At 51.3% G+C, this 24,159-nt stretch overlaps 3 protein-coding genes across 3 annotated transcripts in view; all 3 read right to left on the reverse strand.

The window, feature by feature from the left end:
- The window catches only part of LOC117194917, a 39,576-nt gene extending 30,923 nt beyond the window's left edge, over positions 1–8,653 (reverse strand). The window contains exon 1 of the mRNA XM_033399382.1: positions 8,574–8,653. Coding sequence (XP_033255273.1) covers positions 8,574–8,653 — 80 coding nt within the window. The remainder of the gene's footprint in view (positions 1–8,573) is intronic.
- Positions 8,654–8,930: 277 nt separating this feature from the next.
- On the reverse strand, positions 8,931–15,770 carry LOC117194950. The gene is made up of 2 exons (XM_033399423.1): positions 15,740–15,770; positions 8,931–9,741 (listed from the first exon to the last, which is right to left on the reverse strand). The coding sequence occupies exon 2, from the start codon at positions 9,725–9,727 to the stop codon at positions 8,996–8,998; it is 732 nt and encodes a 243-aa protein (XP_033255314.1). The 5' UTR covers positions 9,728–9,741; positions 15,740–15,770; the 3' UTR covers positions 8,931–8,995.
- A 2,970-nt stretch (positions 15,771–18,740) lies between these two features.
- LOC117194918 lies at positions 18,741–20,568 on the reverse strand. The gene is made up of 5 exons (XM_033399383.1): positions 20,242–20,568; positions 20,019–20,176; positions 19,547–19,693; positions 19,221–19,475; positions 18,741–18,813 (listed from the first exon to the last, which is right to left on the reverse strand). Exons 1-5 carry the CDS (start codon positions 20,566–20,568, stop codon positions 18,741–18,743), a joined length of 960 nt encoding a protein of 319 aa, XP_033255274.1.
- Between the last annotated feature and the right edge of the window lie 3,591 nt (positions 20,569–24,159).

A 24,159-nucleotide genomic window follows, 5' to 3' on the forward strand; every position in this document is an offset into this window, starting at 1 on the left:
CAACCAGCTTTCCGACCTGGGAAGCTGCGTCTCCAAGGTGCGCCGCACCATAAGCGGCAACCTTCTGCTGGAGGTGGCAAAAGACAGCGTGGAGAGTGCTGAGGGCATGAAAGCCAGCATCGCACGTGTCCTCGGCGATGGAGCGTCTGTGCGCGCAATGACGGAAGACTCGAAGGTGGTCATATTGGAGATACGGGACATCGAGTCCCTCGCGACGGAGCAGGAGATCTGTGCCGCTCTAACTGGCCAATTCAACATTGACGAGGGTCGAGTAAGAGTCCGCAGTCTGCGCCGCGGATACGCGGAGTCCAAGCTGGCGGTGGTCAGCTTGCCCTTCTCCCTGGGCCAAGCGGTCCTGAAAGGCGGCAAGGTGAGGATCGGCTGGACCATATGTAGGATCCGGGAAAGAGATGGACTCCCAAGGTGCTACCGATGCCTGGAACCCGGGCATATCGCACGGAACTGCGAGAGTACAGTGGACAGGAGTGGCTGCTGCATCAAATGCGGGGAGAAAGGGCACAAAGTTGCCGAATGCAAAAAAGAGCCTGCGTGCTTCATCTGCTCAGCAGCTGGAAAGAAGGAGGTCACGCACCAGGCAGGCACTAAAAACTGCCCAGCCACGCGAAGCGGGGTCGGCAAAACCAGGACGACATGCAGTTGATTCAACTCAACCTGAATCACTGCAGGGCCGCACAGGATCTCCTGACGCAGACGGTGCGCGAGCTTGGCTCTGAGGTGGCACTCCTCAGCGAACCACATAAGGTGGGCAGCAGCAGCGATTGGGCCACGGACCTTACTGGCAAAGCGGCCCTGTGGCTCTGTGGCGTCGATGCGCCGCAATTGCGCGACACCAAGTCGGCAGACGGGTTCGTCCGAGGGTATGTAGGCGGCATATGGTTCTACAGCTGCTACCTGGCACCCAGCCTCTCACTGGAGACTTTCAGCCGCATTATGGACGAGCTGAGCTGCGATCTGCGAGGACGGAACAACGTCCGTCAGCGACGTATACACTGCCAGCGACCACGAGGCCATACTATGCACCCTGGGCACCCTTGCCCGATCGAGAGGTACCCCGTTCCGGCATGGGAAGGCGTACCGCCAAGACACGCTGAGGGCCCAAGCCTTCGCAAGCGCCCTTGAGAGCTACCCTGCAAACGATGCAGACGGAGCCAACGACCAGAGCATGCTACCGAGAGGGACGTTCCGGAAGCACAAGGATCCAGTTTTCTGGTGGAGCGAAGCGATTGCGGTTCTCCGTAGAACCTGCCACCGGGCCAGAAGGCTGCTCCAGCGAGCCAAAGGCACACCGCGCTTGGCCCGATGCAGCGAGACCTACAAAGCGGCGAGGAAAGATCTGAAGACCGCCATAAGGAACAGCAAGAGGGAATGCTTCCTTAAGCTGTGTGAGGCCGCCGAAGAGGACCCCTGGGGAGGCGCGTACAGGATGGTGGTGAAGAGGCTGAACACGGGCAGCAAAGCTCCAACAGATCCAGAGGCACTGGAGGGTATAGTCAGGGAACTGTTTCCTCGAGGACGGCAGATCCCTAGCTCCCTGCGGTTCGAGCATAGCCCGAGCGACATCTGCGAGGTTACGGAAGCCGAGGTGTTGGAGGCAGGCAGAAACCTGATACCTAGGAAGGCTCCGGGTCCGGATGCGATGCGCAACAGCGCTTTGAAGCTGGCACTTCTTCTACTCCCGAGGGAAGTTGCGGGCCTTTTCAACAAATGCCTCCAGAAGGGGACGTTCCCCGAGAGGTGGAAAAGGCAACGGCTGCTACTATTAACCAAGCCGGGCAAGCCGCCAGGGGTGGCCTCTTCCTACAGGCCCATCTGCCTTCTGGACTCCATGGGAAAAGTCTTCGAAAGGATGATCGGTGCGAGGCTGAGCGCAGCCATCGAAGCAGCAGGCGGTCTCTCCCAGAACCAATACGGGTTCAGGAAAGGGAGGTCGACGCTGGACGCCATCTTGAGGGTCGCACAAACGGCGGAGGAAGCCATTGCTGGGACTAGGTGGAGAGGCGGAACCAAGTCCTATTGTCTGGTGGTGACACTGGACATAAGGAACGCCTTCAACTCGGCCGACTGGACCCGGACGCTGGAGGCACTGAGGTCCTTCAACATCCCGGGCTACCTACTGAATATAGCGCGCAGCTATTTCAGCAATAGGGTGCTGACAATGGACACATGTCAGGGCTCTAGGGCATACGAAGTCTCAGCCGGAGTCCCGCAGGGCTCCGTTTTGGGACCTCTGCTCTGGAACGCCATGTACGATGGGGTCCTACGGCTCCCGATGCCAGCCAACACTAACCTGGTGGGTTTCGCTGACGACGTCGCAATAGTGGCGGTAGCGAAGGAACTTGCCGCAGTGGAGGAGCTTGCCAACGTCGCCATACAAGCCGTAGAGGCGCGGCTAGCCGCCGCGGGGCTGGATCTGGCGGCCCAAAAAACGGAGGCGGTCCTAATATCCAGCCGTAAAGTGGTCGAGACCGCCAGAGTGCAGGTTGGTGGGACCGCGATCGAATCGCAGAGGTCCATCAAGTACCTTGGAGTCCTCATCGACACGCGCCTGTCCTTCAAAGAGCATCTAGAATACGTCCACACGAAGGCCGGTGGGACCGCGGGAGCGCTATCCAGGATGCTGCTAAACACCAGAGGGCCAAAGCAGGCAACGAGGAAACTGCTGACGAGCGTCGTGACGTCGCAGATGCTCTACGCCGCACCGGTGTGGGCAGAAGCCGCGAAGGTGAGGAGCTACATGCGAGGAGTGGAGGCAACGTACAGACTGTGCGCCATTAGGATCGCGTGCTCGTTCCGGACCATCTCAGACGAAGCCGCGTTAGTCATTGCCGGGCAAGTTCCGCTCAGGGAGCTGATAAGGGAGAGGAAGGAGATCCATGATGCCATGACGGACAGTGCAGCCGAGGTACGCTCCAAAGCAGAAATTAAGGACGCCGCCAGAAGGATCAGCATAGACAGATGGCAGACTCGATGGGACCACTCACCCAAAGGCCGATGGACCCACACCCTCATCTTAAGCATAGCATGCTGGGTTGAAAGGAAGCACGGCCAGGTGGATTTCTACCTTACCCAGGCACTGAGCGGACATGGCTGCTTCCGCGGCTACCTCAAGCGCTTCGGCCACGAGACAGAGGACTGCCCCGAGTGTGGCACAGGCATAGAGGAGGAGCGTCAGACATTGGAGACAGCAGCAGGGTCTAGGGTCAGCACCGAGACTCTGGTGCCGCTGATGCTGGCAGACCCGAAGGTGTGGGAAGCGGCCGCGGAGTTCGCCTCTAGCGTGATGCGAACGCTTAGGTCCTTGGAGAGAAGGCGGAAGGAGCAGACGGAGTAGGTGTCCACGCCACTGCGAAGCAATGCTTTGCGTCAGTACCGCAGTCCGCGGGGCCCCTAGTCCCAACATACTCTTGTCCGTTAAATTAAGTTAAATATAAATTGTATTGTATATATTATAGAGCAAATAAATAAGTATATGAATATAAAAAAAAAAAAAAAAAAAAAAAAAAAAATTGTACATGGGAGAAGATCTTGCGGATTGGCACGCGTCGCCTGGCTAAAAGCCTCGGCTTGACTTCCATCAATATTTTGGCATTCCTGGCATTTTCCTCATTCCTCATCGAATCATCGCGCAGGGCTCGTGAAATTTGAGTGACTGTGTTGTTTACACATCTCAAGCAAATCCGAGCCCGCGGCGACATCATCCTCGAGTGAATCATGGGGATTTCCTGGAAGCAATTGTCGCCTCCGCTGTGGCTTACCCAAGAGGAACACACAGTCCGAGGGGATCTATGGCTGGTCGGATGGTTAGTCGGATTGGTCTGCGGTCTATGTCTGCCGTGCCGTCCTCTTGACGTCATCTGCAGTCTCGGTACTTGCCAAAAACCCCATCCAACCGGTCCTTTCCCCGCGCTGAGGTGTGCTAAGCACTCGGCCAGAGGGTGTACGTGGGGGGGGAGCTGATGCAAAACTTTCGAAAGATTTAATGTATGCTGGCGCGGTGCCCGCGGTGTCGGGCCACATTTCACGCTTCATTTGCCAGCGACGGGCAAACCAAACGGACAGAGGGTCGGACGGATGCCGGCGGTGACGTTGTCGTGTCGGGTTTGATTTTGATAAAATAGGCCAAAGTGCTCATCAATAATCATTTCTGTAAACATCCGTGAGCAAAGCAATTATTTTTACAAAATGAACGCCCGCTCCACACACCATTCAGGGCAATCCATTTTCTGTGTGTGTGTGCATCCTTCACACATCAAAAATAATAATAATTTGTGGGTAGAAACGTATGTACATATGTTCTTTGTACGTTGACATGCAATGACTGCATCTTTCAAGAGGCGATGCAGTTACTGCACCGTCAAGTGGCCCGTGTGACACCAGCAGAAGGCTGTTACGCGCGGATCCCAGGCAAAACGCAGCCCTTCTCCCGCCCAACCGACCGAGGGGCGCTGCCGCATGACGCGCGGTGCGTAGCCGAACCAAACGCGAACATGCAAGAAAGATAGCTATTAGACTGACATTCGAGGAAAATTAGTACTAAACTTACTAAGAAACTAAGCATGCAATCAAAATACAAATACCACTACAGTTACTAATTAATAGAAAGGTGTGTAAGGATTAGTAATTTAATAAGATGAAGAGAATTAGTGGTGGATATAATATGGTAGAGGAATTATAATCCGAGCATAAGACCCTAAACGGTTCATGCAAGGAATAATTCGATCTACAAAGTGGAAGGAACAACGGTATAAAATTTCTAGTCAGTCTAATAGGAATCGTGAAGTTTATGCGGCTCAACAGATCAGGGCTGTCTATGTCACCCCTGATCAAGTTGTGCATAAATATCACACCAAGCAATTTTCTACGGTTAACTAAGGATGGGAGGTTTACTAATAGTAGTCTACTAGAGTAAGATGGGAGTCTTACACCCGCATCCCAGTTAAGGCCCCGCAGAGCAAAGAGTAAAAAGTTTTTCTGTACTGATTCTATACGGTCCTGGTGTACTTTGTACTGAGGGCACCATACACAGGAGCCGTATTCTAAGATCGGACGAACAAGCGAGGTATAGAGAGTCTTTGTTATATAGGGGTCGTCAAATTCCTTTGACCACCTCTTTATAAACCCAAGCACGCCCATGGCCTTATTTACCATGGTAGAAATGTGTTCGGAAAACTTTAACTTGGGGTCTAACATAACACCCAGATCATAATTCTCTCAAGAGAACCACCAAATAGGCTGTAGGGAGCCAACAAAGGGCTAGAACGATGAAATGTCATAACTTTGCATTTCGAGGCATTAAGGTGTAACAAGTTTGCACAACACCATGACTGAAAGTTATTGAGATCGGATTGCAAGCGAGAATGAAATGAAATGTCCTTGTACTAGACACAGAGTTTAACATCATCCGTATACATAAGTACTCGAGAGTATGTTAATACTTAAGGTAAGTCATTAATAAAGAGTGTGAAGAGTAAGGGGCCTAGATGGCTGCCTTGTGGTACTCCCGAAGAAACCTTTACTGGTAAAGAGAGGGAGTTTTTGAAGAGGACTCTTTGAGACCTAGAACAAAGATAGCTAGAAATCCATCTCAGGAGGTTGGGCGGAAACCCTAAAAGGTCAAGTTTATGCGCTAAAAGGGAATGGTTTACAGAGTCGAATGCTTTACTAAAGTCGGTGTAAATAACATCCGTCTGTAAGTTACATTGAAAGCCTTTAATAATGAAAGAGGTAAACTCTAACAAGTTCGTGGTGGTTGATCGCCGCCTTATAAATCCATGCTGAGTTGGAGATATAAGTGACTTGCAGAGATGTTGCAAGTGCAGAGTTAAAACATTCTCAAACATTTTAGGAATAGCGGATAACTTTGCTATACCTCTATAATTTTTTGCATCAGACTTGTTACCTATTTTATGGAGAGGAATTATAAACGATTCCTTCCAGATCGGGGGAAGCAAGAAGAATCAATGGACAGGGTGAATAGTTTAAGCAAAGGTCCACACAGAGCCTCGGCGCAGTACCTGAGTACACAACCTGGAACCCCGTCTGTACCCGGTTAAAACACCGGCTTAACTAGTCGAAGGTCATTAAGTAGGGAACATTCATTTAACAAGGCACTGAAAATGCCGTTCGACCTCGGTAAACCGTATGGGTACGGATGACCAGAGTAGCTTTCCTCAGAATAGGTGGTTTGGAAGAATTGGGCAAAAAGATCGGCAATTGCCTGATCATTATTTGCCGACGTATTACAAAATGATAGCGAGGATGGGTGTGCGGACGTTCTACGCTTACTGTTTACGAAGCTGTAAAACTGTTTAGGGTCCCGAGAAAAACGTATCCTGCATCGAGATAGGTAGTTCTTATAGCATTGAGCATTAAGAACTGAAAAGTTTGACCGAGCTAATACATAGCGAGAGTGAGAAGTAGGAGAGCCCACTTCTTGAAATTTTTTATAAAGTCTTGATTTTAAGTTTTTTAGACTGGATAACTCTTTGGTAAACCAAGGGGGTTTTCCAGATCTAGTCGGACAAGAAAGCGGGACACAAGAATCGAAACATGTGCCAAGAGCATTGTAAAAAATGTTTGTGCCTTTTATGATATCAGTGCACAAGTACAAAGCGGACCAATCAAAATCCCTAATGCGGTTATTAAGCTTCGCAAACTCGGCTTTACGAGAGCAGGGGACACGTTCGGGCAGCCTACTCGACCGATCCAATACAGTTGGTCCTATATCTAGCGACACCTCGAAAGTAGGGTGGTAGGCGTCTCCAGGTATAGTGAGCGGAAGGGCTCGGGCTAACAACACTATGGTCGGATCCGATACGAAGCACAGATCAAGCAATCGACCCAAGGAATTTTTCACATGGTTGACTTGAGACAGGGATAGGTCAAGCAAGCCGTCAACAAAGTCATGTCGTGACATGGGCACTAGGATACTAGACTCGTTTACCGAAGACCAAACAGTTGCTGGCAAGTTAAAGTCACCAAGAACTATCATACGATATTTATCAGATAGCGAGGAAGAAACAGCGGTTAAAGCGGACAAGTGCTGCTCATAAATTGAAATATCCGAAGAAGGTGGGATATACGAGCAAGTAATGAATATAGCGAAAGCGGGAAGAATCAGTTTTACACACAGGAATTCCAGTTCCTGTTGAACTTGGACTGTGAAGTGTTCCGACGTGAAGTAAGAGTCCACTGCAATTAGAACCCCCCTGCACGTCGAGACGAACGGTCCTTTCTAAAAGTTGTGTACCCACCTGCCAAAACCTCGGAACTAAGAATGTCCGGCTTTAACCAGGTTTCAGTAAACACAATAACGTGGGAAGCAAATGCAACACTATCCCGGAAAAGAATGCTGAGCTTACTACGCAAGCCTCTTACATTCTGATAGGTTACTAAAAGAGAAGTTAGTTTTTTGGAAAGGTGGAAGCAAGACGGCAAGTTGAGGAAGAGGAAGTTGAGGTTGAGGGTGGCACACTGGAAAGATTTGGAAGGGATATGGGGGCCTATTCTTCTTCTTAGCCTTAAAAATTTGGCGGAGCAAATGGTGTCAAATTGAGTTGGGGAGATGCTTATCTTAAACGAGGCTATCTCCCTGGCATAAGAGAAGTTAAATTTCTCCACCTTTAAACCCACGGCTTTTATTTTGCTTTGAATAAAAGCAATTACATCATTAGATGTGAGGTCATATGTATTGGTGGTGTATATGTATTTACATCGGATGTACGAATGTATGGAGTATATGTATCCATATCGAACTCTATTCGTGGCTATCTTTTCGAAGAATTTCCCTGAATTTAATTACTTTCCTTATTTAATTCAATGCTTCAATTATTTAATTACCATTTCCTCCGTCGAAATGAGACCAGGAATTTGATTTCATATTTTATTCATTGATAAAGTGCGGCAAAACACGAAAATTCAAGTGCAAATTTTGCAACAATGCCTATGAAAATTATTCAAAACCATTCCCATTCGCGACTGGTCCCCGTCTCCAACTCAACCCTGCTTTGCATCTTTTGTTATACGCTCTCCTTCGACTAGGCGACAACTCTGGTCCCAGTGAGCCGCTATTCAGTTCACTGGAATCGTCCACCACTCCACTGCTCTCGTCACAGCGGCGCCAAGCGGCGGGTCATCCATCCAGGTGGACAGTGGTGGATGTGACATACTTAAGAAACGCTCGAGTTTCGGGCGGAAGTAATTTTTATTTTTACTCTGCAAATATTGACTTGATCCCAATTGCGAGTCACCCAAAGAAATGTTGAAAGCATTCCTCCAGTCGGCGGTCGCGCTGAGGTGCCACGATGTGGGTGGGGTGGGGCGTGTAGGTGCAGGCGATGCTCACTTGACAGTTGGCCACCACAGCGGGCCATAAACAACGGAGGCCCCCAGAAATGGGTGGCCACGGCTGTGGTTCACTTTGTTCTTATTTACCGCCAGCCAGCTCCTTTGCGCACTCACGGAATTTCTTCAAAGAAAACCAGAAAGAAAGACTACCTCCTGAACACACTTTGACATTCATATGGTGTGTGAAAAGAGTTTTCTTGGATTACCATACAAGATATTTGCGGTGTGGATTTGTATCCAGCAAAAGGCGACATTTAATGAAGAAGACTCTGCCCTTGATGCTCATTCGTTGAAAAACAACGAAACGAAAGCGAAAGGCATAGCAGCGTCATGACCTCGTTCAATATTCTCTATGTCTCTCTCTCTCTCACTCTCTCTCTCCCTCTCTTGCAGCACTCGAATGCTATGTTTGCACCTATTAGGACGGCTACAGTGATGACTCCTGTGTAAGGAACGCCAGTGCCGTCAAGGTTCTCAACTGTCACAAGAAGAAGCTGTTATAGGCGCCCGTGAGGCTGAGGTGGCGGGGCGCGCTGGACTGCTGGCGCGAAAAATGGGGGAGCCGGGCACATAGCGGTCAGGCTGCAAACGACACGAAACAAGAGAAACGTTTTCCCATAATTACAGTTCATATCGAGTTGCATTCAGAGGAAGGGAAACAAGAGTTCTTTATCGTAAACCCAATTAGATACGTTCTATACGTGTGTGTGTAAGGTGGCATCATTCGCGTGATGCTCGCATTCAACTGCGGCGGGTTGTGTACTGCTAGAGGGGTGGCTGCCCGACCTTGACCGGCCAGGTTCCACTCGGCCCAAAGAGGCGAGTCCCATTCGTTCCCGCGAGCCAGTGGGTGTCGGTTCCCTTCGTCCTGCAGCGTGGACGCCAGGCTTTGAGCGTCGCGTATTATCGTCTCGTGCTCGTCGGTGTCCGTGGTCGCGTTGTCGTCGTCGATGGCAGCCCCATAACTCCCGAACCAATGGCGATTCAGGGCGGCGACGTCGTGATTGGGCGCCGAGCGGACACCTGCGGTTGCGAAGCGGCCATCGGGCTCTACTTCCTCTTCGGCGTCGGTCCCCGGGCCCTCGGTTTGTTGGTTGATCCACCCTTGGATGGCTGCCGCGCGCCGGCACCATGGCATCCTGTCCTGTTGTCGAAGTGTCGCCTCTCCGACCCGCCTCAGCTGGGCTTGACGGGAGGCGGATGGCCCATTGGGGTCGACGATCCAGCCGCGAGTCCGGTGTGTCGTTGGTTCGTCGGCAGGTGCCGGGACTTCAGGCTGCTGGTCTCCGCTAGGGTGTCCCGTCGTATCACCATTTGCCCCTAGGGGCCGAGCTTGCCTTCCGTCTCTTAGACGCTTCATGTCTTCAGTCGATTCTAGGGAGAAAATGCCTGTCGGTTAGAACCTGCCTGTCTTAACTAGAAGTATTAATACCCTCCCCCTATCTTGCTTGAGCGGTGCGAGTAAGAAGTTGTTTACATTGGGTGTAGTACTTATCTTATCCCATAAGGGGATGTATACGTAGCTTACGGTTTCGTGGGTCGCGCCCCTTACGGGGCGAGGACGTGACGGTAGCGCGCTACCGCAAGTGGCCCTTGCGAAGTCGGCAGGTTATTCAGGTCTCTCCAACGTCGTTGGGTTCTCCTCGGGGTGGTCCACTCCGTGGAACGCCTTTAAGTCGGCTAAACTCGCAGTTTTCCTTCGTTTGCCTTGATGAACCTGTAGTCGAGGTTCACGGTAACTGGGTTAGTCGAGTCTGATCTTCGAAAAGGGTTGCGTTGTCGACCGACCGCGGCATCGCCTAAAGGGCCGAGTTGATAATTCGTTGGGGGGTGAGGTGCGAGTTGGTCTACCTTTACCCGCCCATGTCCTTCGGGGCCGTGGTCTTCCAGGCGTAGCGGGCCGTGGTGTAGAGCGATGCTGGTTTCCCGTGGGCTCGTTCGCTCTGATTGAGCCGCACTGCTGTGCATTTCTGATTTGGCTCGCGTCGATCGTGTTATAATTTTAGCGCCGCCGGGTCCGTCTCGGTCGGGGCTTAGATGCGTTGTCCTTGTATTGCTGCTGAGTCTGGCGTGGTCGAAACTTAGAAACGTTGCCCTGAGGTTACTGCTGGTTCTGGCGTGGTCGTGGCTTAGCTCCGTTGTCTTGGTAGGGATACTCTGGGCGGTTTTCGAGGCAGACGGACTGGCCCTGGGTGTGTCCAGCGGTGTCGCAGTCGTCTCCGTCGAATCCTCGTTTCTCTGGGTGTTCTTCGAGGCGGAGGGACTGGCCCTGGGTGTGTCCAGCGGTGTCGCAGTCGTCTCCGTCGAATCTTCGTTGCTTTGGGTGTTCTTCGAGGCGGACGGACTGGCCCTGGGTGTGTCCAGCGGTATCGCAGTCGTCTCCGTCGAATCTTCGTTGCTTTGGGTGTTCTTCGAGGCGGACGGACTGGCCCTGGGTGTGTCCAGCGGTGTCGCAGTCGTCTCCGTCGAATCTTCGTTGTTGGTTCTGGCGCGGTCGTATCGAATCGTGGGTTGGGTTCGGGTGGCGTTGCTGGGTCTGGCGTGTTCGAGATCCTGATGCGTTGTCGTGGGTCCATTTCTGGGTCTGGCGTGGTTGGGATTCGGGTGCGTTGTCACTGGTACATTGCTGGGTCTGGCGTGGTTGGGATTCTGGTGCGTTGTCACTGGTACGTTGCTGGGTCTGCCGTGGTTGGGATTCTGGTGCGTTGTCTTCGTCCGGTGGGTCGCCGTTGGATTGGTCGAGTGGGTAGGACCAGCGGATGCAGTCGCGGGACTTTCGTCACTAAAAGTAACCATGCGGGGCCGAGTCGAGGATGATGTGGGGATCGGGTTGGTTTCCCGGATCGCCCGCTGGGTCAACTGCAAGTACGCTAGTCCGCATTGTATTACGGCCTGGACGCCGCAAAGGAAATCGAGCCCCAGTATGATGTCGTCCACTACCATGGGTAGGACTAATAGAATCACCAGCGTTTCCTGTTGATCCAGACGTACCTTGACCGAAACTGCTTGCGTCACCTCCTTTGCTGTACCGTCCGCCAGGCGGACGGTAGTCCTTATATTCCGTGCGTTCCCTCAGGTACTTACTTCATGAGCGATGCGATGACTGACGAACGACCGCGTTGCTCCCGTGTCGAGGGTAGCTGTGAGCGGTACTCCTACGATGGTTACTAGCGCGGCGAGCCTGCCTCCTTCCAAACTTAAGGGATGAGTTACTCCTGGGGGCCCTGGAGGTATGTCTCCGATCGGTTCCCTGACGAGCGGAGACTCGGCCCGTTTCCCGACTCGGATAGCCTACAGCAGTCGATCGTCCGGATGCCGCGGCGGCCACACTCCCAACAGAATAGCACTCGCCGATTCCTGCATGAACTGCTGAAATGACCTTCCGGTCACTCTCCTGGGTCACTACGCGGCTTGCCGTCTCGGCGCTCCGGGAGGGCCCGGTGTCGTCTGGAGGAGCATGCTGTGGGGTGGATAATCCGGGTCCTTGGTATGATGGCGTTCTGGCTTTCGTATTTGGGCGGTCGTTAGCTGGGTGGGTTTGTTCGCGGTCCCGCGTTGTCTCGTACGCTACTATCAATTGGGTCAGTTCTCGCAACGTCTCGAACTCATGTGTACGGGTGAACAGTTGGTATTCCTGCCGAAGCTTCTCGTAGATCCTGTCCAGCTCCCTGTCTGGAGTATACTGAGCTCGTTGCATCATGAGTCGGAGGTCGATCAAGTAGTCCTGAAAGGCTTCTCGGGGTCGTTGGCGACGGGAGCGGATCGTATCTTCCAAGCGCTGAAAGTATCGCGGGGTAGGAAGAACTCCAAGAACTCCTTCCGGAACTCGGTCCATGGCTTGCCTTGCATCTGGAACGTCCTAAACCATCCTTCTGCCTTGCCAGTTAGTAGCCCGGAGATGGCTCGCGGCAGTTGTGCTGGGCTTCCGCCATATGAGTCGACCCTTTCTTCCAACCGTTCGATGAAAGCCAGCGCATCCGAGTGTCCGTCGAACTTCAGACCCCAATTGCGCAGCTTATCGGCCAGGGCGGCGAAGGAAATTTCTTCCCTTCCGGGTCGCGAAGTTCCGGCTTCCTCGGGGAAGCGGTGCTGGTGGTGATTGTCACCATGTCGCCGGTCAGTCGTGGTTTCAAGCCGGTCAGAGTCGCCGTGAGCTTCGCGCGGGAACTCGGGAATTATGATAGATAGAGGCTGCTCCGCACAGATCCCTTCCTTCCGCTCTCGCTGACTCGGTCCCGGCGACGGGAACGTGTTCCTCGGGCTTCTCGGGCTGGGCGCGCTGTCGAAGATCATTCCGAGCTCTTTGATCCGTTTTTCGATCCCAGTCGGATGCTCACCGCGCGAGATAAAGACCGAGATCCGGCTGCGCAGTTCGTCCACTGTCCCGGTTTCACCGAGGCCGAATTCGGCGGCGATGGCCTGCAATTCGTCCTTGCGCCGATACGAAATCCACTGTACCCCCATGTCGAAGCACGGTGGTCGAACTGGCACTTCGAGGTCTTTCGCGTTTCCGACGGTAGTATCACGTATTGAGCCTCCGGTAGAATCTTTTCTTAGGTCACGCACTGAATACCGGAGTCCTTGGGGCTAGTCACGGAAGCACGGCGTATGTACGGTTAACACGGTTGTCCAGTGTAGGCGTCCTTGGCGTCCTTGCTGCTTGGGGTCCTGGTCGATAGTCCTTGCTATCGTTGTCCTTGGAATTGTCCTTGTGGTCCTGGTCGTGCTGGGTTCGTTGATTTAAGCGTTGGATCTCGTCCCGTGTTGATGGCTGAACGCTGACTGATCACTTTTGAAGCCGGGCGTTTACTCTCCGCTATCGTTTTGTAGGCCGGGCCTTGAATGATCGCGCTGAAGACCGGGCGTTGACTGCTCGCGCTGAGGGCCGGGCATTGACTCTTCTCGCTGAGGGCCGGGCGTTGACTATCGGCTATTGTTTTGTAGGCCGGGCATTGAATGATCGCGCTGAAGACCGGGCATCGAATGACTGCTCTGAAGACCGGGCGTTGACTGCTCGCGCTGAGGGCCGGGCATTGACTATCGGCTATTGTTTTTTAGGCCGGGCATTGAATGATCGCGCTGAAGACCGGGCATTGAATGACTGCTCGCGCTGAGGGCCGGGCATTGACTCTTTTCGCTGAGGGCCGGGCGTTGACTATCCTCTTCTGGGTCTAAATACGAAATATATAGCCGGGCTGGTTGGTCTTCGGAAGGATTCCGACGCTCGCTCGGCCTCTACCGCCCACGTCGCGCTGCTCGCCGCGTACATGTCGCTCTCTCTCTAGCGATTTCTGCTCAGCTTCGGCTCGGTTCTCTTTCTCTGCCGCCTCGCCGCGGCGCTCTCCTCCTCATGTGGGCGCAGCGGCCACGTGCTGACGCTATTGCTAGGGAGGTTAGGGAAGCCAGCCTCGGCTGTACGTGAATAATGGGCGATCTCACGTGCGGTTTTTTTACAGAGATATACAGCTATTCTTGTCCTAATGATTCCGACTGGCCGTGCTTGCGCATGGTACAGTCTCGATTCCCCCTGCTACTCTTTCTTCTGATCGACTGTTCCACTTAGCGCCCCAAAACATAACGGAATCCCGGAGTCCCTGCTCGGGCGCCATCTGTAAGGAAGCGATCCTGGGCTGGGGTACATATCTCAGTCTACTCCAGGGTCGAACTTACAGTAATATTTATAATTTGCCGGGACTCCGTATTTCGGACCGACGATGGGGGACGAGGCAGCAGTCCCGCGGACGGGAGCGATCGTAGCGTGGGACGTGGCAGTTGGTTTCACCGAGAGCACTCCGGTTATCGCCGAATAGCGCCTTCAGGACCCCACCAAACTCAGAATCAATACGGAGGTCTTTACTATGCGATAATACCGACAGGTGTCGCCGAGAGTACCAAGGCTACCGCCGGACAGTACTTACGGGACCCTGCCGGCCTGAGAGTTACTACGAAGCGGGAAGGGGACTTTGCTATGCGGGAATACCGACAAGTATCGCCGAGAGTACCTAAGCGGACGGTACTTACGGGACCCGGTCGGCCTAAGAATTACTACGACGCGGAAGGGGGACTTTGCTATGCGGAAATACCGGCAAGTATCGCCGAGAGTGCCTAGGCTATCACCGGACGGCACTTACGGGACCCTGTCGGCCTAAGAATTACTACGACGCGGAAAGGGGAACTTTGCTATGCGGGAATACCGACAAGTATCGCCGAGAGTACCTAGGCTATCGCCGGACGGTACTTACGGGACCCTGTCGGCCTAAGAATTACTACGACGCGGAAAGGGGAACTTTGCTATGCGGAAATACCGACAAGCATCGCCGAGAGTACCTAGGCTATCGCCGGACGGTACTTACGGGACCCTGTCGGCCTAAGAATTACTACGACGCGGAAGGGGGACTTTGCTATGCGGAAATACTGGCAAGTATCGCCGAGAGTGCCTAGGCTATCGCCGGACGGCACTTACGAGACCCTGTCGGCCTAAGAATTACTACGACACGGAAAGGGGAACTTTGCTATGCGGAAATACCGTCAAGTATCACCGAGAGTACCTAGGCTATCGCCGGACGGTACTTACGGGACCCTGTCGGCCTAAGAATTACTACGACGCGGAAAGGGGGTTTTCGCTATGCGGAAATACCAACAAGTGTCGCCGAGGGTACCTAGGCTATCGCCGGACGGTACTTACGGGACCCTGTCGGCCTAAGAATTACTACGAGGGTCAGGGATATCGACGAGCATCACCGAGAGTGCCTAGGCAATCGCCTGATAGCACTTGCGGGACACCGCCGAACTAAGAATTACTACGAGTACGAGAATACCGACGTGTATCGCCGAGAGTGGTTAGGCAATCGCCGGATAGCACTCACGGGACACTATCGGGCTAAACATTACTGCGAAAGTCTTTATCATACAGGTCAGGTATCGCCGAGAGGGCCTACGCAATCGCCGGACAGCCCCTTCGGAACCCAGGGAACTACGGGGATCAGGCGAGACAGCAACAAGCGTCACCGGGGACGCTTAGACGATCGTCGGATAGCGGCCTCGGGACCCTGCGAGGTCACAAACTACGGGAGGGAATTATGCCGAGGAAACGCCGACAGGTGTCACCGAGAACGCCTAGGCAATCGCCGGAAAGCGGCCTCAGGATCCTGTCGGGCTACGAACTACTGGATGGAAGCACGCAGGCTCGGGCAAGAGGCGGGAGGAAGGGCAGAGAAGATGAAGCCCCGGGCCTCCAGGTTCCCTAGTGTATAGATAGTTGGTGGTCGGGCTATGTTTCTGTTATATTCGTTACATTTCACTTTATTCTCTCTTGGTTCCCTACCTATCGCACCGCTCAGCAGCCCGTATACACGTCTAGAGACTAGCTTACCCCTGAACTCCCACGCTTGTACTCGTCGAAAGCCTCCTCTTCCCCGTGGGTGCAGCGTAGATGCAGGATCTCTTCTCCGTAAGTGTAGTATCGATGCAGAGTCTTCTCCCCGTAAGCGCAGCGTCGATGCCGGATCTTCCCCGTGTCACTGATAGCGTTGGCGTGGATCCGGGCCGCCACGTGTTTTTACTTTTTCCAAGCCACTCGAATTTTTCCGCGAACACGTCCGACTCCTACGACTGCTCCCAATCGAATTTTTCTCATCCACGTTTTTCTTCTCAAGCCTCAGAGCTCTCCCGATCCAGCGCCAGCGTGGGCGGCCAGCGTCGTCATTCTCGCGGCGGCAGAGGCTGGCGCCGTCGCCAGCGCGGCGTCTACGCTGCGCCGGTGACTTTTGCCTCTCCTTTTCGCTGCTGGCGCGTCGTTACTTCGCTTTAGTTTTCCGCGTTTCTCTTCTGCCGTTGCTGCTGTGGGCATACCGTTTCGGCGCTTCGTTGCTGCGTCGACGCTGGCGGCTTATCTTTTCGGCGCTTCTCGTCTTCGTCCGTCGCTGAATTGATGCTGTTGGCTACCGTTTCGGCTCTTGGTGTATTCCTCTCTCTCTCTTTGGCTTCCGCTGCGTTGTTGTTGTTGGGATTTGTTTCTTGGTGTATTCCTCCCCGTTTCTGTGTCGGTGCCGTTGGATTTCGATTCTTGGTGTATTCCTCCCCGTTGCTGTGTCGGTGCCGTTGGATTTCGATACTTGGTGTATTCCTCTCCCTCTTTGGCTGCTGCTGCGTCGTTGTCGTTGGGTTTCTGCTTTCTCGGTGTATTCCTCGCCGTTGCTGCGTCGATGCCGTTGGTTTTCGGTTCTTGGTGTATTCCCCTCTCTCTTTGGCTGCTGCTGCGTCGTTGTTGTTGGGTTTGGTTCTGAAAAGCCAGTGGCGTCCGCCGTGATCGCGACTTGCCCCCCCCCCCCCCCCCCCCCCCCCCTTTAAAAAAGATAATAAGCTACGTGGGGCTTAGAGACCCCTCAGTCCGTATAATATATAAAATTAATACCATGTAGCCTTCGTGGCCTTCCCCCTTCCCCCCTTAACATGAAGCTGAAAAGTCAATGCTTAAACCTAGAAAACGAAGAAAAGTCAAAATCTTAATTCAAATAACGTAGGTCCGGGTCCCTCCAATGGGAAAATGCCGGCGAGTTGATGGGCGGAAAAATGTGGGTGGAGCGTACGCTCCCTCACAGGGCGGAAGTGGGCGGGGCAAAGTTTTGAAATATACTTGTAGCAGTGACATGTGCGGCAGTGGAAATGTATTGCTTCTAAAATGTAGTTATGTTTCGCGAGACCTCCTAAAGAATGCTTTAAGAAACCTATCACCTAGCGACGGATTCTTAGAAAACTCTCTCTATAGCTTTTTATACCCGATACTCAAAATGAGTATTGGGGTATATTAGATTTGTGGTGAAAATGGATGTGTGTAACGTCCAGAAGGAATCGTTTCCGACCCCATAAAGTATATATATGCTTGATCAGCATCAATAGCCGAGTCGATTGAGCCCTGTCTGTCTGTCCGTCCGTCCGTCTGTCCGTCTGTCCGTCCCCTTCAGCGCCTAGTGCTCAAAGACTATAAGAGCTAGAGCAACGATGTTTTGGATCCAGACTTCTGTGATATGTCACTGCTACAAAAATATCTCAAAATTTCGCCCCACCCCCTTCCGCCTACACAAAGGACGAAAATCTGTTGCATCCACAATATTGCAGATTCGGGAAAACTAAAAACGCAGAATCATAGATAATGACCATATCTATTAGATTGCTGAATCTGGATCAGATCAGATCATTTTTATAGCCAATAGGAACAAATCAAATTGCAGTGGCTACGCAGCGCCCGACGTCGCGCTTAGACTGATTTTCTGTCTCTCTCGCACGCATTCTTTGTCGTGTCGTTCAATATTAGCGGCGGCTGCCGGAGGAGAGCCATACTGACTAAGTATCGGGTATAACTGTAGAGTTGCGGTGTCCGCAGCAACTCACAACGTTCCCCCTCGTTTTCTACCTCCAACATTGCCATTCATTTCCCATTAAATGTGCCGTGCCCCAGGACGGCTCCCAGGACCCCCAGGGCGGCGGAAGATGTGCATTTATCCATTACCGTTGACGTTGCTGTCGACTCTCCTCTCCGCTCGAATCACCCGGTTAAAATGTAATTATCCTGCCTGGACTCGGCACTCCATGGCGTTGCATTCCACGTCTGAAATTCAGCCATGTCTTAATAGCCGGAAATCGAGTTGACTTGCCCTATGCCCTGGCCAAAACGCATGTGGAATGAACTCGTTCGGAGAGTTATGGCTGTGAATTCAAGTTAATTGAATATCTATAGACGCATGGTGGCGAAGCAGAGGGGCCTCGCATAATTGTCGGCTCATTAAACGATAATGCAGGAAAATTGATGCCCGGCCTTTTGTCATTCCATTCTGTTCTATCTTTCATGTGTGTCCTGTGGCTGTTTTAACTGTGGCTGGCGCTGTGCCACTTGCAAATAATTCACTTTCTTTTGCCTCTTGTAAAGAGTGTGCGGTGTGTGTGATTATGGGTTACGTGTTCGAGTGTCTGTATGCTACGGGTGTGGATGAACATTATTGGATTGCATTGAAAGAACTGGTAGCTTAGAAATAATGTATCGGCACTGGCGTTACGTTGCCTAAACGTAACGCCCAAGAGAACTAGTCCTCTGATCTACTATAGTTGTTGAATACACGTTGCTTAATCAGACGCACCAACTGTGAAAATTTTGTAAATTTTTTTTTGGGACATATTTCTTTAAACTTTTTTTTCTTGAGTTTTGCCATTTTTAAAGTCTATCAAACAAAATTTAGAACTGAACTGCGTAAAAGAAACAATTTAGAAGAACTGAAAAAGCCGAAATGGAAACGAGCAGAAAAACGATGTTTCTTTTTTTGAACACCAAACGCTGGCACGGCCCTGTTCGATGCGATTCGGCTCTGATTGGTTCCGCTTCAGCTTGAGATCGGTCTGATTTGGCCAACTGATTTGGGGGAGCAGGAAAGCGCTCCCGATTTGCAATAACAACTAGTAATACACGCATATATATGGCATGATATATATGTAGGCAATGGTAAACGAAAGACAACTAGTATTCCCTGGGGGTTGGTGGTGTGGTTGTGTTGCGCCCATGTCGAGCAATCGGAACCCAGATAGGACTGGGCTGAGTTCCTTCGCTGAGGTGTGTGTGTGTGGTGTGGTGTGGTGCTGGTTTTCCGGACTACGAACGCCGCTCAGTAGACAATGAGCAGGTTGTTCTCATTGAAGCCGGCGGAGTGTCCGGCGTTGCGTACAATGAAACAGGATCCATCGAAGTGCATGCGCTTCTCATTGCGACTACAAAGGACAGAACAGAACGGAAGTTAGCAGAGCAGGATGACTGGCGAGGGGGAGGGGGAGGTTGAGAGCATCGGTTTGACACTCCCCGAACAAACAGATGCGAGGTCTTGCCCAGAGAGGCAGTGCAATGGATGCCAGGCGTGGTCAAAGTGGCCGATCCATTGCCGGGACTGGTGCGAATCAAGCACTTGTTGTCCACACGAGTGACCTTCACCAGGCCATCGGCTGCCTGGGTGATGCGAAATCCGTTTATGTCATAGATCTCAGTGCCATCCTCGGTACAGGTGTAAGCTGAATTGGCAATCACGTCATGGGCTTCAGCCATATAAGAGGGACCATGGCGCGAGTCGCTGCGAGAAGTTCGGGAATTAAACCGAAATTAGCCAAATAAGAAGCGATGCAATTGGCCGGGGGGACTCACTCATAGAACACTGCCAGGGTGTAGTCCTTGGTCAGATCGGTGAAAGTGTCGGTTGTGGTGCGCGTCCCGGCTGTGTCCACCAGGTAGATGAGAGCGCACGCCTCGCTGGTGAAGCTCACACCCTTGTACCACATCTTGGCATAGCGACTGTAATGGGAAGATAACTCAAAGGATTCAAAAGATGCCACGTTGGGGTAAGGGCCATTCCCACTCACACAAAGTTATTGCCCTTCATGCCGTCGTAGGTGACTATTTCGACTTTAGCGCCGCTCTGCAAGATGCGTCCATTGGGGTGGATCAAAGCCGAGTTGCTGCAGTTGCGTGATAGAGCAACTGCCACCATGCTGCGCTGATTGAGCACGCGCACCGCCTTGTCCAGAGTAATGTCAATGCTGCCCCATGCAAAGAAAGGTATTAACATTAGGGGTCGGTCTTAAAGAAGAGCCAAGGGGCTGGGGGCGTCCACACTCACCGCACGCCATCGCGGAGGCGCAACTGGATGGTGCCGTTCGTCATGGCAATGGGTCCAGAGCCGGGACATGCCGGCGGTGTGTGGATCTCGAGCTCGAAGTTGCGTGTGCTGCTCACGCGTGCCAAGGCGTATGGTGGAGGGGCCATTGGAGACGGCAACTGTTGGGAATTCTGAGATTGAGCATAGAATCGGCTAGATTTACAGATATGCAGGAGCCCCTTACCAGGCAGTTCTGCTCGTTGTCGAAGCCATAGGTGGGCGTGGCATTGTAGCGCCCTGTGAGTGCCTTGCCGTTGTGCGCCATTTTGCCAGCGTCTATTTCCTGCCTATTCTCTGGCCCGTACTGGAGAGGGTTGGAAATGTGTATGCCCGGAAGTTGGACGTATGGACGGGCCGACTGACTGCCGACGGGGTAATTGGCGCACTCCTTGGAAATGCCGCTGGTGATGGTGTTGGTGCCAACGGTGGCGCTGCTAGCGAGACTGGAGCTGCTGCCGCGATCCATGTGGCCCACGGAGTCCGTGCCGGAGGACAGCGAGATGATGCTCATGCGTTGGGACAGCTGCCCCCAGTCATGCCGACACGCAAGCTTGCTTGCTAAGGGAGGGGGGATGAGAAGGCGAGAGGTAGTAGCGGAAGTTAGATCCGGAAGGAAATGAAGAGGTGAGGAAGTGAAAGTGCCAGAAAATAATTGAATACCGGCAGGAGAGAAAACGACAGATACGAGAGAAAGTGTCAGCAGCGCAGAAATCGAATGACTTTGCAACTGTTGCTAATATTCTGTCGACATTCTGTTAACGCATGCATATACATACATACATACATATATGTATTTACATACGTGTGTGCGTTTTTCCCAATTTGCATTTGACTTTTATAGAAATTAACCAAACTATTTTGAATAGTATTAGAAGAGAAGAGAAGAGGGGGGAATAGAGAAGGAAAATTCGAATATTAAAGTCGGAAAGTAAGAGAGCAATGGTGGAAAAGAGCGAGACGGAAAATAAGAAGGTCTGTAATAACAGGAGAGGGCAATGAGGTGATGAGGCAATGCTGCTGTTGCCGAGCTGTTAAGACTGCGGCGGCTGTTAACTCGCTGTTGATACCCTGCTAGCGCGATGATGCGGCAGTTTTGTAAAACAAAATGTCTGAAAATTGAAGAAACTTTCACGTTATTGCTTGGAATTTCACTTACCGGCGATGGGTTGTTGGTGTAGACGGAGCGCTGGCGCACCCCGTTGGGCGGCTTGGTGGGCGAGCGCAAGATGTTGTTGATTTTGTCGTTCATCTGAGCACGCGACAAGAAGTCCTCGGCATTGAAGATCCCCACACGGGCGACCTTCGGGCTGCTTACTTGCGAGACCGGCTCCTGCTGGGAAGTCTCGCAGTCCGATGACTGGCACTGCGCCTCCTTGGTGCTGACCTTGGGCTCAACGGACTTCGGCTCGGTGACCACTTTGATTTGGCAACTTTTTTCTTCTCGCTTTCTTTTCGTCAAGTGAGTTCACAAAACCGGCGTTTGTGTGTGCGTGCGTGTGTCGTGTGTGCGGCAAATGCGAAATTTTTCACTTTAAATATGTGTGAACTTACTTGAGAACACGCGCGTGCTAAATACAGTTTTAGAAGATTTTGTTCGACACTTCTCACTACGACTCTGAGAGGAATTTTAATTTTTATATTTAATTTTCCACTTTACATGAGCTCCGCTCGCTGGCACAATTTTCGAAAGGATGACTGTTCGGATTTTCTCACTGAAAGTCGTCGCCTGCTCAAACCGGAATTCAAAGTGAAAAGCAGAGCTGTCTCCCGATTATAATCGGAGCGATATTCAGGGCTGCGTTTCAATGTTGTATGGATGTAGATCAGATATTAATTACTGTACATTTTCGTATTATTAATGGTACTCCGTGGCTTCAGTCTTGAGCTTCACAAAAAAAATGGTTTACCAAATTACCAAATGGTTAAATGGTAAAATGTTTAATTCGTACACTGCTCATTTTCACCTTGTTCGATCCTTTCGGATTCCTGTAAAGAAAATTTACCAAATACAATTCGTTCACAGACTTGCATTAAGGCGCCGCACTGACGCTGACGGAAAAAAGTATTGACCCGTCATCGTTTTGGCCCAAAGTAGCTTCATTCTGGTCATGGCTATTTGTGGAATACTTCTGGCAGTCTTAATTTAATTTGGATCTCTTCCATAAACTGCGTGCACTGAAACTCTCTCTTCCCTAACTCCTCTCAAATCTGATTTTCTATAGATTTTTAATTGGTACTTTGTATCGTTGCCCAACTAGAAATGGATTTAAGTCAGCTTGAATGCATTTCCGTCGGCCTAATCCTATTTCACGCTTTTAGAGTCGGACAAATGAAGTTTGCCAGCATCAAAGTCAAGCAAAATCGAATTAAGCAATAGGCGCCGCTCCCAACAGCATGAAGCAGAAGCTTTAAAGCATATTAGAAAATTGAAAAGTCAGCCAAAAGAGTTGCACTTGTCCATGTAAAAGTACTGTGCTGTGTGCTCGATGGTGGCATAGAACTGAAAGTTTCAATTTTCTGAAGTGCTCGCCTTGGCTCGAGAAGGTTGCGAAATGCCAAGTGTCAGTGCCAAAGGAGGCAGCTAAGCACGGAGGAGCCTCATCTTGGTGGGTTACTGCTGATGCAGTGTATCGCATATCTGCTTCGTCAGTTGGAATTTCTGCCATCATCTTTACGTGAGGGTACACACTTGTGTCCTGGAATTTGCATGCAAAATATAATAGTGCTAGGTGCCCATTTATGTATGAACAAGCTAAGCTCTCTATAGCGGACACATGGTTCTAGTTATTTAATCCGTACTATCCATATAGTGTAAGTAGCGAATGTGTACAGCTTTTGTTAGATGTTTGGTTCTACCCAAATTGTCGGATATGTGCGGATAATGCTGGGGGGCTGTTGACAAATTAGCCAAAATTTAGAATTTGGCAGGCCCTGAAGGACGCCCGTCCGCGCTTGTGGCAATGAAAATTAGCTGAGACATCGCACGACTGGTGTGTGGGGGAGTGTTATTGTTTTGCCACCTTGTAGTCTGGATCGTAGAGAACTATTGTCGAACGGTTCAGTTCAGTAGGCAACCCTGCACTTCTTGCGAATCGATTGACAACTATATCCCCTCGCCTGCTCACATGATTGATGCTGGCTTTCACTTTTTCGGCTAGAGCGCATTGACTTCCCCTGCATTTGGCCATCGCTGCCCACGCAGCATGGCACAGCGAATATTCGCCTAAAAATTCTATCTCATTTTGCTTGTGACATATTTGAAATTTATTTTCGGTGCTGATGCTGCCACCCCGATGCTGTTGCTGTTGCTGTCGCAGCTGCATCTGCACCTCCGCCAACGCACTGCATTGACTCAGTTTGAGAGTGAAAATAAAAAAGAACAGTTGGCAAATACTGTATTTATAGAAAATGCAATATGCATGGAATCCGAATGAAATACGGAAACTCATTTGTAAAAAGCTACAATGCCTTGACCGGTTCCACCACCTCTTTTGTTGTCACTTACAGCAGCCGCAAGCGAACAAATTGATTAACCTCCTTTTATTTTTTTCCTTTCCTTTTTTTGGTAGTACGAGTCCATATTTATGGTTCGTAAATATGAATGTGGGATTTTTGTCGAGCCATTACCAATTGGACGGCCATTTACGGCAGGCAAAGGCAGAGAGGAAGCAGAATTGTGGTCTTTTTCTAGTTTGAATTGCTTGTTGATTATTTGCTTGCCACATTTTAATTAACTGGATTTCGTTTCGCAGAACGAATGTGTAACAGTAAGCTTTTGGCAGCGAGCACTGCTCTGAAATATTCTATCTATGCTCCAAGGGGATTTCATTTCCACTCGGTCGAATGCGAAATGTGGAAAAACTATTTTCGTCGACCCAAGAAAACTCATGAAAGTGTCAGTAAACTTTGGCGCAGACAAATCCGGCCGAGACGGGATGCACTGGCTGCACAGCTGAAGAGTGTTGCAATCGTTGACGTCATAGCAGTTGGAACAGAGGCGTCATCAGGCGGCAGAAGTAGAAGAGGCACGCAGCCAGATTGATGGGGAACTTGTGGCATAATTGAAATGGTTTTAAAAATCCATTCTTAATGTGTTTCGCCT

Source organism: Drosophila miranda (genome assembly GCF_003369915.1).
Source record: "Drosophila miranda strain MSH22 chromosome Y unlocalized genomic scaffold, D.miranda_PacBio2.1 Contig_Y4_pilon, whole genome shotgun sequence".
Taxonomy (NCBI): Eukaryota; Metazoa; Arthropoda; class Insecta; order Diptera; family Drosophilidae; genus Drosophila; species Drosophila miranda.

Bases quoted from the DNA above. Each gene is read 5' to 3' on its own strand.
- LOC117194950 (XM_033399423.1), bottom strand. From the start codon at position 9,727: ATGAAGCGTCTAAGAGACGGAAGGCAAGCTCGGCCCCTAGGGGCAAAT.
- LOC117194918 (XM_033399383.1), bottom strand. From the start codon at position 20,568: ATGAGCATCATCTCGCTGTCCTCCGGCACGGACTCCGTGGGCCACATG. The intron at 19,694-20,018 runs GTGAGTGTGGAC...TTCCCATTACAG, and splicing joins CGCCTCCGCGATGGCGTGCG to TCGCTATGCCAAGATGTGGT. The intron at 19,476-19,546 runs GTGAGTCCCCCC...AACTTCTCGCAG, and splicing joins ACCCTGGCAGTGTTCTATGA to CGACTCGCGCCATGGTCCCT.